Source organism: Populus nigra, chromosome 14, assembly GCF_951802175.1.
Source record: "Populus nigra chromosome 14, ddPopNigr1.1, whole genome shotgun sequence".
Taxonomy (NCBI): domain Eukaryota; kingdom Viridiplantae; phylum Streptophyta; class Magnoliopsida; order Malpighiales; family Salicaceae; genus Populus; species Populus nigra.
Window position 1 is genome coordinate 13,282,521 of NC_084865.1, and position 13,850 is coordinate 13,296,370.

Consider the following 13,850-nt stretch of genomic DNA (forward strand, 5'->3'; position numbering starts at 1 on the left):
TAAAACAAGAAAGACATCATTGTCTACTGGCAGGAGAAATATGCTCCATCATGAAATTTAGAATTTTGTTTCGAGATTTCAGATGTAGTACTGCAAAAAGGTTAGAAAGATTCAAAGTATAAAAGAGAAAGAAATTATGGTACTGGAAGAAAAACAAAAGAGAGAGGATTGATTACGCGAAGGGCTTGTGCAAGAGGGAGACTAAGCTAGCTAGATCTGAAACAAAGATACCTCCCCCAGATTTGGGGCATTCATCATGCTGTTGGTCAAAAAAATTTGAGCTAAGTTTCTGCCTTGCTGAAAAATGTGTCTAGACCAGTTTTTGCAATGGCTCTTTCTCTTTAAGTTACTAGAATTCTACAATATGATGCCCTTTTTATTCAAAGTTGTACAGTCATCGATGGGGGCTAATTGAACAGCCGATCGGTTAAGTACGCTTAGTGACCGTAGTTTTATGAAAAAATAAAAAATAAAAAAAATAAATTAATATTTTTTATTGTTTTAATATGTTAGCGTGAAAAATAAATTTTAAAAATAAAAAAAATATTATTTTAATATAATTTTAAATAAGAAGAATTTTAAAAAATAATCACTGTCACTGTTTCAAACACCTACTTATTAAAAAATGATTAATTAAGTGAATTAAGAGAGAAATCCAATTAATAATAGTTGTTAAATCTAATCCAAATACCAACTCAAAAAGGTCCAGGACTAATGGATCAACCATTTTTATTTAATCATTATTATTTTAATTTTTTTTTACAAGACATTGATGTGGATGATTTTAGATTGTGTTTTATTGGTTAAACTAAGTTAATGAAAACTCAATCAAGTCAAACAAGTTTAATAATAATAATATCTTATTTTTTTATTTAATCAATATAATTATTATTTGTTTACAAGACATCAACCTAAATGGTTTTTAAATTGGATTTGATTTGATTAATTGAGTTAATAAAAACTTAATAAAGCCAGAACAATATTTTGTTGGATTCAATTAAATATTCTATTTAGATAGGCAATGTTTGGCACTGTAGTTGGAGAGCGTTTTAATTTTTTTTTGATATTTTTTGATATTTTTTTTTAAATTAATATATTTTTTTTATTTTTAGATTATTTTGATATGTTGATATTAAAAATATTTTTAAAAAAATAAAATAAAATTATTTTAAAATATTTTAAAATAAAAAATATTTTAAAAAACAATCACTACTATATTTTTAAATATATTTTAGAATTAAACTCTGATTTTCAGGTAACATCAATCATTTGAAAATTAATCAGCGGCGAGAAGACTTCATGAGTGTAAAAAGAGAAGGTTGTATCATATTATTGGCCACCATCTCTCTGCATTTGTTTAATTAGCGAAAAAGAAAAATCGGTGTGAGTTTAGTAACAAAATCAGTGAGTTTTTTTAAAGGGATTATATATATATATATATATAATGATAAGTGTTTAAGTTAATTTACATACATTTCAACTAATTTTTTAAAACTATTAAGTTAACGATCAGAAAAATCTACAATGACCCTATAATTTATAACACTCTAACTAGTAATTTATTATAAGTAAACTTAGAATTTAATTAATTGAGTTACATCATATAAGATTAAAATTATATTTTATTTGATATGTAAAATTTAGGACTTATAAACTTCTTGATTATAATTTTCAATGGGACAAAATTATCTTGCGTTTACTTTATAAAAATGAAAATAACTAGATTTGTAACAATTAAAAGTGTATAGTAAATCCCATTTCAAAAATACACATGAGCTATTATATTATTCTTCTATATTAAAGTGAGATTCATAATTGGATAACACTAACAAGATAATTCACATATATTTTTAATATTTTTATTTTTTTAAAACAACAAAAACCGTACTCACCGATCACATTCACCCTGTAGAATTACATAACCTTACAATAGAAGTACAGGCTAGATAGAACACAGGGACATAGCTAGCTAGTACGTAGGAAAAGAAAGAAAGAAAGGCAGTCATCGGTTAAACTCTCTTTCAAGTCACTCACAGCCACAGGGCTATAGTCTTTTAGAGCACCACCTTGGAGGAGACAATTAGGGGTTTACAAGACACCTGCTTTGCGGTCATGAGTGCTGACAGGAATTTATCCTCTTTTACAGGACGGCCTCTTATGGGGTTTTATTCTTAACCCTTTTTCTCAACGCTTGATCCATTGGGTTCTTGCTTCCTCCCTCTCTCTTTTCTCGCCAAATTCCTTTTTAAATACCATTACTTTAGCCATCCTGCCAAAGAAGATCCTGACAACAACAGCAAAATCACTAGACCAATCCAATTTCCCTTTCAAACCACGAAAACTAAAACTAATTTTATATATATATATATATATATATATATATATATATATATATATATATATATATATATTCTACTCGTAGATCCAAACCCACTCTCAAAGAGAAACAAACATTCCAGTTGTATCTTGTTGCTTTTGAGGAATTAACGTTATTTTTATGTGCTCAAAGAAGCACTGTGCCACCACTCCAGTGCTTGTTCAACACACATCCTATGTTTGCATGCATGCATGCACACGTGGCACCTTGATTAGCGATAGGCATTATCATTATGATTATTGTTGTTGCTACATTTATTACAGGTAGATACGATGTTCTGCTTAATTAGTGCTTCACACGCCTTGGAAAGGAGGAACAAGACCACGAGGGCCCCACCAAATCCAACGAGCCACGTAACATCATGATTAGTGAGCATGTAATGCTCTGCCTGTATTTTTTTGTGGGTGGACCTTAATTATTTTCGGGCTGGCATGATTAAGCAAATCCCAGGGTTTCCAATTAATTAAAACAGAGATCCTCATTAATTACTCGAATTTATAGGCCTTGGAGCGAATACCCTTCACCACCACTTTCCCTCCACTAACCGTGTAAACCAAACCCCACAAAGTTATGGTCACGTCTGTTTCTTTTTCCCAGAAGGGAACGTTGGAAGCTGGATCTTTTGCCGTTCTTTGAATTGTTGGCTTCTGTAGTAAATTATATATATATATATATATATGTGTGTGTGTGTGTGTGTGTGTGTTTCGTATTATTGTTTTGAGCTGAAAAGAAGAAAGAATATTTTTCTTTAAGACCTTGTTTGCAAGAAGATTTCATTTCAATCTATGAAAATTGAATGCTAGAATTTCTAACGCTAGTTAAAAAAAACAAAAGATGAATGGAATTTGGGTCAAAAACATAGTCTTATAGTAATGGCCATGAATTTTGATTCAATTATTAAATTATATTGAGATTTTGTTAGGAAATTCTAGGAATTTGTTACTTAATAGAGTTTGTTTTTTGTAACCATATATGTGGAAGCTACTATTCGAGATTTATTAGATTTTTTTAATTGATTTATTATTTTTTTTATTTAATTAAGAACTTTTTTTCAGCTTTATTTATTGTGTTTTTTTCAATATATAAGCAGCTTATAAGAACTTTAATATTCACTTTTAATTAGAGAGAATACTGAGTAATAAAAATTCAAATTAAAATTCTTGTGGTTGAGATCCTTTTTCAACAATTTATTTTTTGTTCTTTTATCTCTTTTATATTATTGCTTCAGCATACATAAAAAAAATCAAGTCATGATATAAAGTTATTTATTAAATACTAAATCAAACATTAAAACTAATAAGAAATATTGTAAAAATAAATAAATACTATTATTAGATTACAACATGTTTGGCAACTCAGTTAGCCACGTGTTTGCGAGAAAACCAAATTTTTTTAAAATTATTTTAATTTATTTATATCAGAAGTGCTACTACAATATCAAATTCTATCTCTACAAAAATCATGATACAATAATATCTCAAAAGGTTTTAATTTATTCTTAATATTTAACCATTTTTTGCCAACTAAATAGACGTCACCATATTGAACTCCTTGTTTTTTGTTGTGCTGTGGAAGTGTGTTAACGTGTAAAGGAGTCGCGTGGATAGGAAAGAAAGTAAGTGGCATATGTAATGACAATGTAACAACAACACATGTATAATATATATACATATAACATATTGTCTTGTGCGAATACTAATATTATACCATAGTTTTTTAAGTGGGGATGTGGTATGTTTTTTCGTGGTTTACAAAGCGAATAAGAGGGGGAGCATCTTTTGGAAAGCGGTGGTCGTCCCATTTGTCGAACTATTAAGTCACCAATCTCTAGACGATCTGATTCTCTCTTTCTCGTGTCTGCGTCTTCATGTTTTTTGAATCTTTTGATCGAATTTGGGTACTCGATATTCCAGAGGAGCTTGTTCGGTTTTGTGCCATGATATATGTGGTGGGGTCACTTTATTTTCCCTATTTTTTTACTGCTTTTTTTGTGCTCCTAGCTAGTGTATTATATTTTCTTACTTTTTTTTTCTTTGAGTTTCCATCTTTGACTCAAGATCTATGATCTCTCCTAGTCTGCACACACTTTTTTTCTTGTAGTACCAAGCCAAGAGGAGTTGTTGCTTGTTGGCTGTTGCTTTGATGATTGCAGAGTATCTGATAGGGATACCTTTATATCTATCTCTTCACCTCCTTTCGCTACAATCAAAACAACTTGAGATTTTCTACAACTAGTCTACTAGTGATCCTAACACGACACATTATTATCACATATATCTACTGGCTAGATTTTTCTTTTTGGGTGGCTGTGATAAGTAGTGTCCTTCTTTTAAAAAACCTATGAAATTATTTTTTAATAAATATTCTCGTGGGTCGTTGGAATTAAAACTCTTTTGGTCAAATCTTAAACAATCCATTAGTAGAGTATACATGTTTATGAAAATACTTCTTTTTTTCCCTCAATACAACCTTTTCTAATATTTGAAATGGGATGGTGATAATTAAGGTGAGGATGCGGACAATTCAAGGGGTTTTTGGTCAAATCTTGAAAAATCCATTATTAGTATACATGTTTATGAAAATACTTTTTTTTTTCTCGATACAAACCTTTTCTAATATTTGAAATGGGATGGTTATAATCAAGGCGAGGATACATGTCTGTTTAATATTGTGTTTTTACTACACAATGAACTAGTTAGAGAAATAATCTGGTTTAAAGGGTTTGTTCTCTTCATGAACTCAAATTTGAGTAATGTAGTTGCTAATATGATGGCCACTAGAGATTTATATGATCATTAATTTCAGGATCCATGAAATTAATTGACGTATACAAAAGTTGATCCAAATACTCATATTAATTAAAATAATAATAATCTACGTCAAGAAATTAGAAAACAAAATCTAGGCCAGATGAAAATGAGGGTAAACTTAATTGGTCATGGGATGCACTAAGTGGATCTTGAAGTTTGGATTAAAAAAAAAACAAGAAAATAATTAAAAAAAATACGATATAAACTTGTAAAAGATATTGACGGAAGCAAGTGAAGTTAGACACTCTCAATCATGGAAAGAATAGATAGTTAACAAACGATTATTTATAATATCCTCTATATCTCGAGGCCGGAGAAACAGAACAACAGCAAGATTTTAACAAAAATCAACAGTCACTCTGCAATTGAACAAAGTTTTCGGAACTTTAAAACATGTTTATCATTCCATGTTCTTCTGAGTTTTCGAGCGTGTTTATAATCAATTAAAAAATCATTTAATAAATATAAGTTAATTTTTTAATGATGAACTGTTAAATTAATTTTTATATTCAAAACATCCAGCTTATTTGATTAAGTCACAGGTTTAAATATATTTTTTGCAACAATATTTAGAACTTCATTACATGTCTAGAATTATAGGTTTGAAATTTTAAGAATAATTTCTAGAGTTTAGATGGTTAAAATCAACTTCGAAACTCAAAATCTTTTTAGTCTAGATAAATTAAAAAAAATTCAAAAGAGTTTTAAATTGGTTTTTTATGAAAAAACATTAAAACTGATATTTTTTAACATGAACGCTAAACCAAAATACAAAAATAACTTTTTTAAAAAAATATTGTTTTAATATATTTAAGAAAAACACTTTTAAACCGTAAACATTAAACCACTCGAATTCATCCCTCCATGTTTTATTAACAAAAACACACAGAAAAGATGACGATTTGGTGGAAATATGATGAGAGAGAGCTTTATAGATAGGAACACATGCATGCATATGTTGACGATGAGGCTTATAATCATGGGAATTTACTTTTCTCTGGTTTTGTTTGGTTTTGAAGTTCACGTGATTCAACTGGCAAGTAGAGTACGGGCACTGATTGATTGCTAGGGAGTAATTGAAACTGGGTGTTTGATGATGATGATGATGATGATGATCATGGACGGGGTCACCACGGGGAGGGCCTTTGATCCTAAGATTGACGGATTGGACGGTCTATAACAACTTACGGGGTCTTGAAGGGAAGGGCTTCTTACACTGTAATTATGGTCATTGTTCTGTTGAAAAACATACCATACACTGACACCTGCATGATTGAGAATATATTACATCATCCCCATCGCATCACGGGATTTGATCACCACGTTTCAATCAATTTCCTGGAGGAAGAATCCACTTATACGTGTATGTGGACTCTCTTTTTTTTTCTTTTTTTTTTCTCCTTTATGTGCAAAATCAATATGAAAGCTTTCAATTCCCTTTGCCAGGGGTCTTTTTGGTATACTAAATTTTTTTTAAATTAATATTATTTTGATATACTAATGTTAAAAATAAAATTTAAATATTTTCAAATAAAAAAAACTATTTTAAAAATCAATATATACTATAATTTCAAACACAAGTTAAATAACATAACTTGCATAATCAATGGGATATATATAGGAGATTATGCACTTGAGCAAATAAATTGTTAGCAACTAAAGGATTTGAGGTTGATATAAATATTGAGTTTATCTTGTAATTATTTTAGAGTATTCATGTTTAGTTTTAGTTCTATAAAATAAGTGATTTTTTATATGGTGTGTTGGATATATTTTTTATTATTCTTTGTTATTTTTTTTGTTCTTATTTGGGTATTCTCACATCCTTTTAAAGAGCGAGATTAGTCCTGTTCGGGGTTCGTGGCTGCCCTTCCTAATAATTACGCTTTCTGGGAATCGAACTTGTATTTTCACCTTTACAGGGATATCCCTGCTACTTATATTAACATTCCATGCATTTCAATAGTATAGTAAATTATCTCATATTAATTGGTGTGTTAATTGTTATTGAATTTTTTTTAAAAAAAATTAATTACTGTTTTAGATTGAGAAATTCAAGCATCAAGATCTTTGAAAACTTACAACACTATTTTATCAACCGGGCCACTATTTATTTAACTGTTATTTTTTAACTAAGATGCTAGATACATATTGCATCCATCACGCACAAAGATTGAAGAATAATGAGAACTTATCATGTAATAACAAATATGATATTATTTATGAAGTCGGATTTAAAAATCCCAACACCTCAAGAAATTACTTTCAATGAATCATACATATCTTAATAATTTTGAGAGAAATATTTCAATGGTTTAGAAAAAAACGACGGGGGTAAGGATTTGTGTCACGAAAACTACCAAGCTAGTACTAAATTTTGTATTACAATTATGATATTAAATATTTATTTGTCATTGTGATGTATGATATTATATATATATATATATTAATTAAAAATATATTTTTTTAAAGGGTTTTTTAAAAAAACTTAAGCAGTGAAACAGGAAGAAGTGTATACAGTACAAGGACATGTAAGCTAGAAAGGGTTTTTCGAGTAGTTATTAAAGTTTAATGATGTAATTGGAGCGTGGTGAAGAGAGCAAACAGGAGGCGAGTGAATGGAAATTGAGGGACTATTCCATTTTCCTTGGGAGGCTGCCAGTCCAGTCCAGTGACAGAGGCGCAGAGAGAGAGAGAGAGGGGTTTTTGAGAGTCTCTAACAGAGAGAGCATTACATAGCAAAACAGAGAGGGGGTCCTCGTGATCGGAGAAGGCAGATCCATGGAAGACTGTTCCCGCTAGTCACGTGGGTTCTTTTGACTACCCAATGACCAACCCATCTGCCCCCTCCCCCTCCTTCCACATTGTTAAGAGCGCCATAATATCTCACCAAGCTCTCCATACCACACCCTCTCTTAACCCTATAAATCTCAATTCCAACATCTACACAAAGATGGTGACCTATACCACTTAAAGAAGCTGTAGCCTTGCTAGTCTTGTTCTAGCCACACATGCCCTTTCTCTCGTAGCCCAACATACATGAGTGATTTATAAAGCTGTATTTATTTATTTATGGAGATTTTTTCCTTTTAGTGTGTTTTTGTTCTTCGTTCTCTCTCTTTCTTGCAAGAAGCTAGATTGGGTCCATGTCTGTCTACATGTCTTTGTAACTCTCTTTACTATATACGTATAAGTTATCTTCATTTGCATTTGACGACAACGTGGACTGCAGGTGCTGACTGGTATTTCACCATTTTATTAGCTTATAAAGCTACCAGACAATACTACTAGTACTCCACACACACACTCTCTCTCCCCCTCTCCCCCTCTCGTACCATATATTGAGCTCTCCCTTCAAAGTTCTCTCTTATTCAAACACTATATTATTGCAGCATCTCTCTCACTCTGGGAGGAAGCTTACTGTTTTGGCTTGTACTCTCTCTGTCACTTGCTAGCTACCCTCTAACTATAAACCTGCCATATTCCCCCACTTCTTCATTGCCTTGCTCTCCCCATTCCTCTCTTTTCTCTCAATCCTGCACAAACACTAGAAAAAACCCTTATTCATCTTTCATTTTGGCACCAACCCAATTCATCGTTTGCTATTAACAGAAACTGGTTGAAGAGATTGAAAGAGAGGCGACCATGATGCATAGGTGCAGTAGTTCTCACTGTAATATGGTAGGTCCATGTTCATGTAGTATGTATCATACCCAGAGCAACTCATTCTCCATGCTATTTTCCATGCCAAACCATCACAAATCTTTTGATGAAACAGACATGTACCCTGTCACGTCCCCTTCGTCTTCTGTTGATTGCACTCTTTCGTTAGGAACCCCATCTACTCGTTTAAGTGAAGACGATGAGAAAAGGATGCGGCATGATCAACGCCGTTCTGGATCTTGCATGTCTAACTTTTGTTGGGATATTTTGCAAACAAAAAATAATTCTACACCTTATCCACCTCAAGCCCATAAAACTAGCCGTGGAAGTAGTAATAGCAGTCATAATAGCAATAACAACCTGGCCAATAACGATCCTCTCCTTGCTCGCCGATGTGCTAATTGTGACACCACCTCTACTCCTCTCTGGCGAAACGGTCCAAGAGGCCCTAAGGTACTAATTAATTCCATGCCCTATTAGATATAGTTAAATGTTTGTATTTGTAACAAAAATTTAGTCCTTTTTATTGTAAATTCATAGCGATGAATGCATTTGATGACTGATCCTAATGTGTATGTGAATTGCAGTCACTTTGCAATGCGTGTGGAATTCGGTTCAAAAAGGAAGAGAGAAGGGCAACAGCCGCAAACGCAAACAATGCAAGTGCCTCAGGTGCAATGGAGCAGCACTATGGTTATCATCAAAACAATTCATGGGTTCAGACCCAAAAAATGCCATGTTTCTCTCCGGCAAATGAATTCAGGTTCATAGAAGACAATGATCGAGATTCTGATACTGGCAATAACATCCCGTTCCTTTCTTGGAGACTCAATGTCACAGATAGGCCTAGCCAGCTTGTTCATGACTTTACAAGATACTGAGAATTTCGATGGAGTACCAAAAGCAAAAGAAAGGAAGAACGGTCAAGATCATGAAATATTGGCAAGTGACTTCAAAACACAAAACGATGTTGTCGAAGATGTTGGTGATGTTTATTACATTGATGATTATGTTATATGGACCATAAATATAATGGTCTTGTCAAATTCTTTTTTCTTCTTTGTTTGCTTTGATTTCTTTCCTCTTTTCTTTAGTTTCCCCTTTCTCCTTTCTTACATCGATGGAGTGAAAACGGGATAATTCTATGTTCTTAGTTGCTTTTCTTTTAGGCCTCCTTAGCTATCTTTAACTTTTCCCATCTGTCAGTTACATATAACCTTTCTGTTACTTCACTTTCACTTCTTTCTCAGGTTTAATACTCGCATGAGATGTAGATTGATGACCATGACAAACAAAAAAATGCACCTTCGATGAGATGAATTTGATCAATTTTTATTTAATAAAACACTGACTTAGCTAGCTAGGTCACACACTCACACACATACACATTATAGGACACTAGCTTATGATCATGTAATGTAAACTGAAGTTGTTTACCTTCAATGATAGAAGCTATGTTTTTGGTGGGTTGTTCATTTTCATGGATTTCACAACTGAGAGAGATATTCAACTGATTGTCCAATTACAATGTTGATCAGGGATCAATGTGTTCTTCTGAGCCAGACACTGTGCTTGTTCAGAACATGGAAATGGGTTTGTCCTCTTACTATAGTCCCTGAGTTTTGTTTGACCGTCAAATTGGATTCTAATGCATAAAATTGGAAACCCAGATGGTACTGTCTGATTATTTTTTCCTGCTCTTTTATCTCTCTGTTTTTTTTTTCTCTTTTACAAAAAAAAAAAATTGATTAGTTGGTTAATGCTGTCACAATGCTATCATTATAATTAGCTAGTGTGCTTAGCCCGGATGATGTGATTAACATAGCTTATATTTGTATTATTTATGGTAATTAACATAGCTTATATGATGTGAAGAGTAAAAACTCATAATTTTTGTTGTTAATTTAATGGGATTATGATTCAACACATCCATGGAGGACAGAGGCAGAATAGAGTAGCTAGCTAGGAAGAGTCGATGCTAAGAAATATGGTGTGAGTTCTAGAGATTCCAAGATCTTAAAGAATGAGATCAAGTAGTGATACCTGTGCAAAGTGAGTACAGATAAATTAAAAAAATGGAAATTTAAATGATCGATCTGATATACTTTTCATGTGATCTTCCGGTCAAAGTATTATAATCTTTGTGGGCATTTTAAAAAGGACAGTAAATGAGACAAGACAATGCGTTGTAGAGGCACATAGGACTTGGATTTCAACATTTACGAGGATGGAATTGCTGTCATGTGGTTCACAATGTTTTAAACAATGTCGACTCTTTAACATTTTTTTTAAACCGGTCCCTGAATCAAAGCTGGGTCACTGGTTTTGACCGGATTATTAAATTAACTCGGATCAATCCTTTTATTTATAAAATAAAATAATATTGTTTTTGTTAAAAATAAATAAATAATCAACATGTTGTAATTGAGTTTTGACTTGAACTTAGTAGATTAACAGGCTGCACCGATCCGAGTTTTAAAATTATTTTCTTGAATCATAACATGTCTTGGTTATAAAATTAATTGGTGGTTAAAAACCTTTCGTATTGTTTTTTTTTTTGGTTTCTTGAATTAATGAGATGGTAAGGATTAAAGTAGTCTCTTATAAGCAAAGTTTTTTAACTTGTTCTGGTGGTCGATCCAGTCCAAGGTCCGGGTTCAGGGTTTTGACTAGATTGCCTGAGTTAATTCTATTTTTAAAAAAATCAAAACGACATTGTTTTACCGAATTTGTTGGATCGCTAGGTCATCTTGAGTTTTGATTTTTTTTATTTTTTTAAAACCCGCCCGACTATAGCCCTGAGTCAGGCAGGTCTTGAGCCGACGCATCAGGGCAGACCAAGTTTCAGAAATATACTTATAGGTTTGATTTGGTTTCTCTCTTTTTGGGTAGTCGACAGAAAGCCTTAGCTAGGGTTGGAACCAACAAAATCAATAACGTCTTTTAAAAAAGCTAGTATTGTCTCGTGTATTTGGCCTGTAAATTATGCCCGGAGTTTGAATAAAATTAAAATATTCTGCTTGGGAAGAAGGTGATTATAGAAATACAATTTTTTTTTTGAGATTATATAAATAAATGTTTTTGAACAAAACATATAAAATAATCGAAAGGTATATATGATTTTAGTTTTTGTACTTCAAATTCAATTAGGCTCCCAAAATTATTCTTTAAATTTATGTGTTTAAAAATTTAATATTATTTAGTTTGGAGAAGTATTATGGTTTCTTGCCTTTTATACTTATTAATTCATGGAATAATTTAATATTAATCATTTAATTAGGAATACACACGTGAAGTTTCTAATATATTCTGCCTATCTGTTGAATCTATGATTTAAATAAAAAATATTTAATCTTTTTTTATTTATTTTCCATTTAATTAACATATTAATCAGAACATTTTTAAGTAATGCAGAATTTACAGCCCTGCCCATAGCCGTGAATATAAATGAACGCAGCCCGGTCTTCTCTTTTCAGTAATGGATTATTGCTTGTGCACCCACCCCTTAGCCCACCCGTACACATACAGACCCAGGTTAGACAGCCATCTTCTGGCCTCCAGCCCATAAAAGAATTCTGTTTAAATTTATATTGATAAACTAGTTTATAGTGCCGTAATACGCTCTGCTGGTAAGATAAAAAAAAATTAAATATGAAAAAAATATTCAGGTTATAAAACATTATATAGCATTGTTATTAAACTTAATTATTAGGTCAATTTTAAAATTTCTCAACCTAACTTCTTATTTAATTTAGATTTTAAAAACATATACTTTAATGTTCATCCCATTTCATTTATTATAGAGTAGAACTAGTTATAGACTCGCATTAGTATGTTTGGCAGTGTGGTAGCGATTGCTTTTCAAATAAATTTTTGTGCTGAAATACATGTCAATAATTTTTTTTTTAAAAAATCATTTTTGATATTAGCACATAAAAAACGATAAAAAAACATACAAATCACATTAAATTTTAGTCAAAAAAATTAAATTTTTTGGGAACACGGTTTGCATGCGTTTCCAAACACATTCTAAATCGTGAACCCCTCTTCTTCCCCATAAAAAAAGCAATATCTAAAGTATTGCAAGCGCATTTCAAAGAAATAAGAGAAATCAATGACTTAGTTTATAGTACTAATCGAATTTAATAAATTGATTTTATTTTAATTAGACGATTAAAAAAAGTAATAAAAAAATATAAATAATGAAAAAATAACAATACCTTGGAAAAGATCTATAAAAGTACAAAAATGATAAAAAAGGATCTTAAATATTAATTTGAAGTAAATAAAAAATTAAAAAAATTTAATTTTTTTTTAAAACACAAAAATAATCGGACCTTAAATACCACTCCACCGACTTGTCAGCTGGCCATCATTCCATTACTGGCCCATTGAACTTGCAAGAGCTTGCTTCCTCTCATGCTTCCCATACATATCAATCAGTCTCTTTCCCAAAAAAAACTTGAAGAATTGGACAGAGATAGCTGGCGATACTTAAATCATTTACTTCTTTTGCATGTCTGACTTTTTTTCTCCGTGGATGTTTGACTTTTTGATTAATTAAGATTTAACATCGTTCAAATTTATTTTGAAAACTTCAAGGAAATTGTGTTGTGATTAAGGAGGTTTATTCAATCTCTTAATTTTTTTGGTTCAAATCTTAGTACAAATATTTAAAGAAATTTAATAAATTCTTTAGAATGCAATAAACTAATGCGAGGAAGAGTTTTTAAAATTACATGATTGAAAGTGTGGTTATAATTATTTTTCAAAAAACTTTTTACTCAGAAATATATTAAAATAATATATATTTTTTATTTTTTAAAAATTATTTTTAATATCAGCGCATTAAACTGATCTAAAAACATTAAAAACATATTAATTTGAAGCCAAGAAAAAAATAAAAAAAATTTAAATTTTTTCAAAAACGATTTTAAAATAAAAAAACAAACCGTTATTCTCGTATAATTTGATTAAAAAATATCTTTATTGTTGAATAA

General features: G+C 31.1%; 1 protein-coding gene across 1 annotated transcript; it reads left to right on the forward strand.

Annotated features, from left to right (window-relative positions):
- Nucleotides 1-7,897: 7,897 nt before the first annotated feature.
- Nucleotides 7,898-10,195, forward strand: LOC133672997 (GATA transcription factor 18-like). Its single transcript, XM_062093580.1, has 2 exons — nt 7,898-9,303; nt 9,438-10,195. Exons 1-2 carry the CDS (start codon nt 8,833-8,835, stop codon nt 9,729-9,731), a joined length of 765 nt encoding a protein of 254 aa, XP_061949564.1. The 5' UTR covers nt 7,898-8,832; the 3' UTR covers nt 9,732-10,195.
- Nucleotides 10,196-13,850: the final 3,655 nt, after the last annotated feature.

Coding starts and splice junctions, on each gene's coding strand:
- LOC133672997 (XM_062093580.1), top strand. CDS start 8,833: ATGATGCATAGGTGCAGTAGTTCTCACTGTAATATGGTAGGTCCATGT. Junction 9,304..9,437: donor ACGGTCCAAGAGGCCCTAAG/GTACTAATTAAT, acceptor TGTGAATTGCAG/TCACTTTGCAATGCGTGTGG.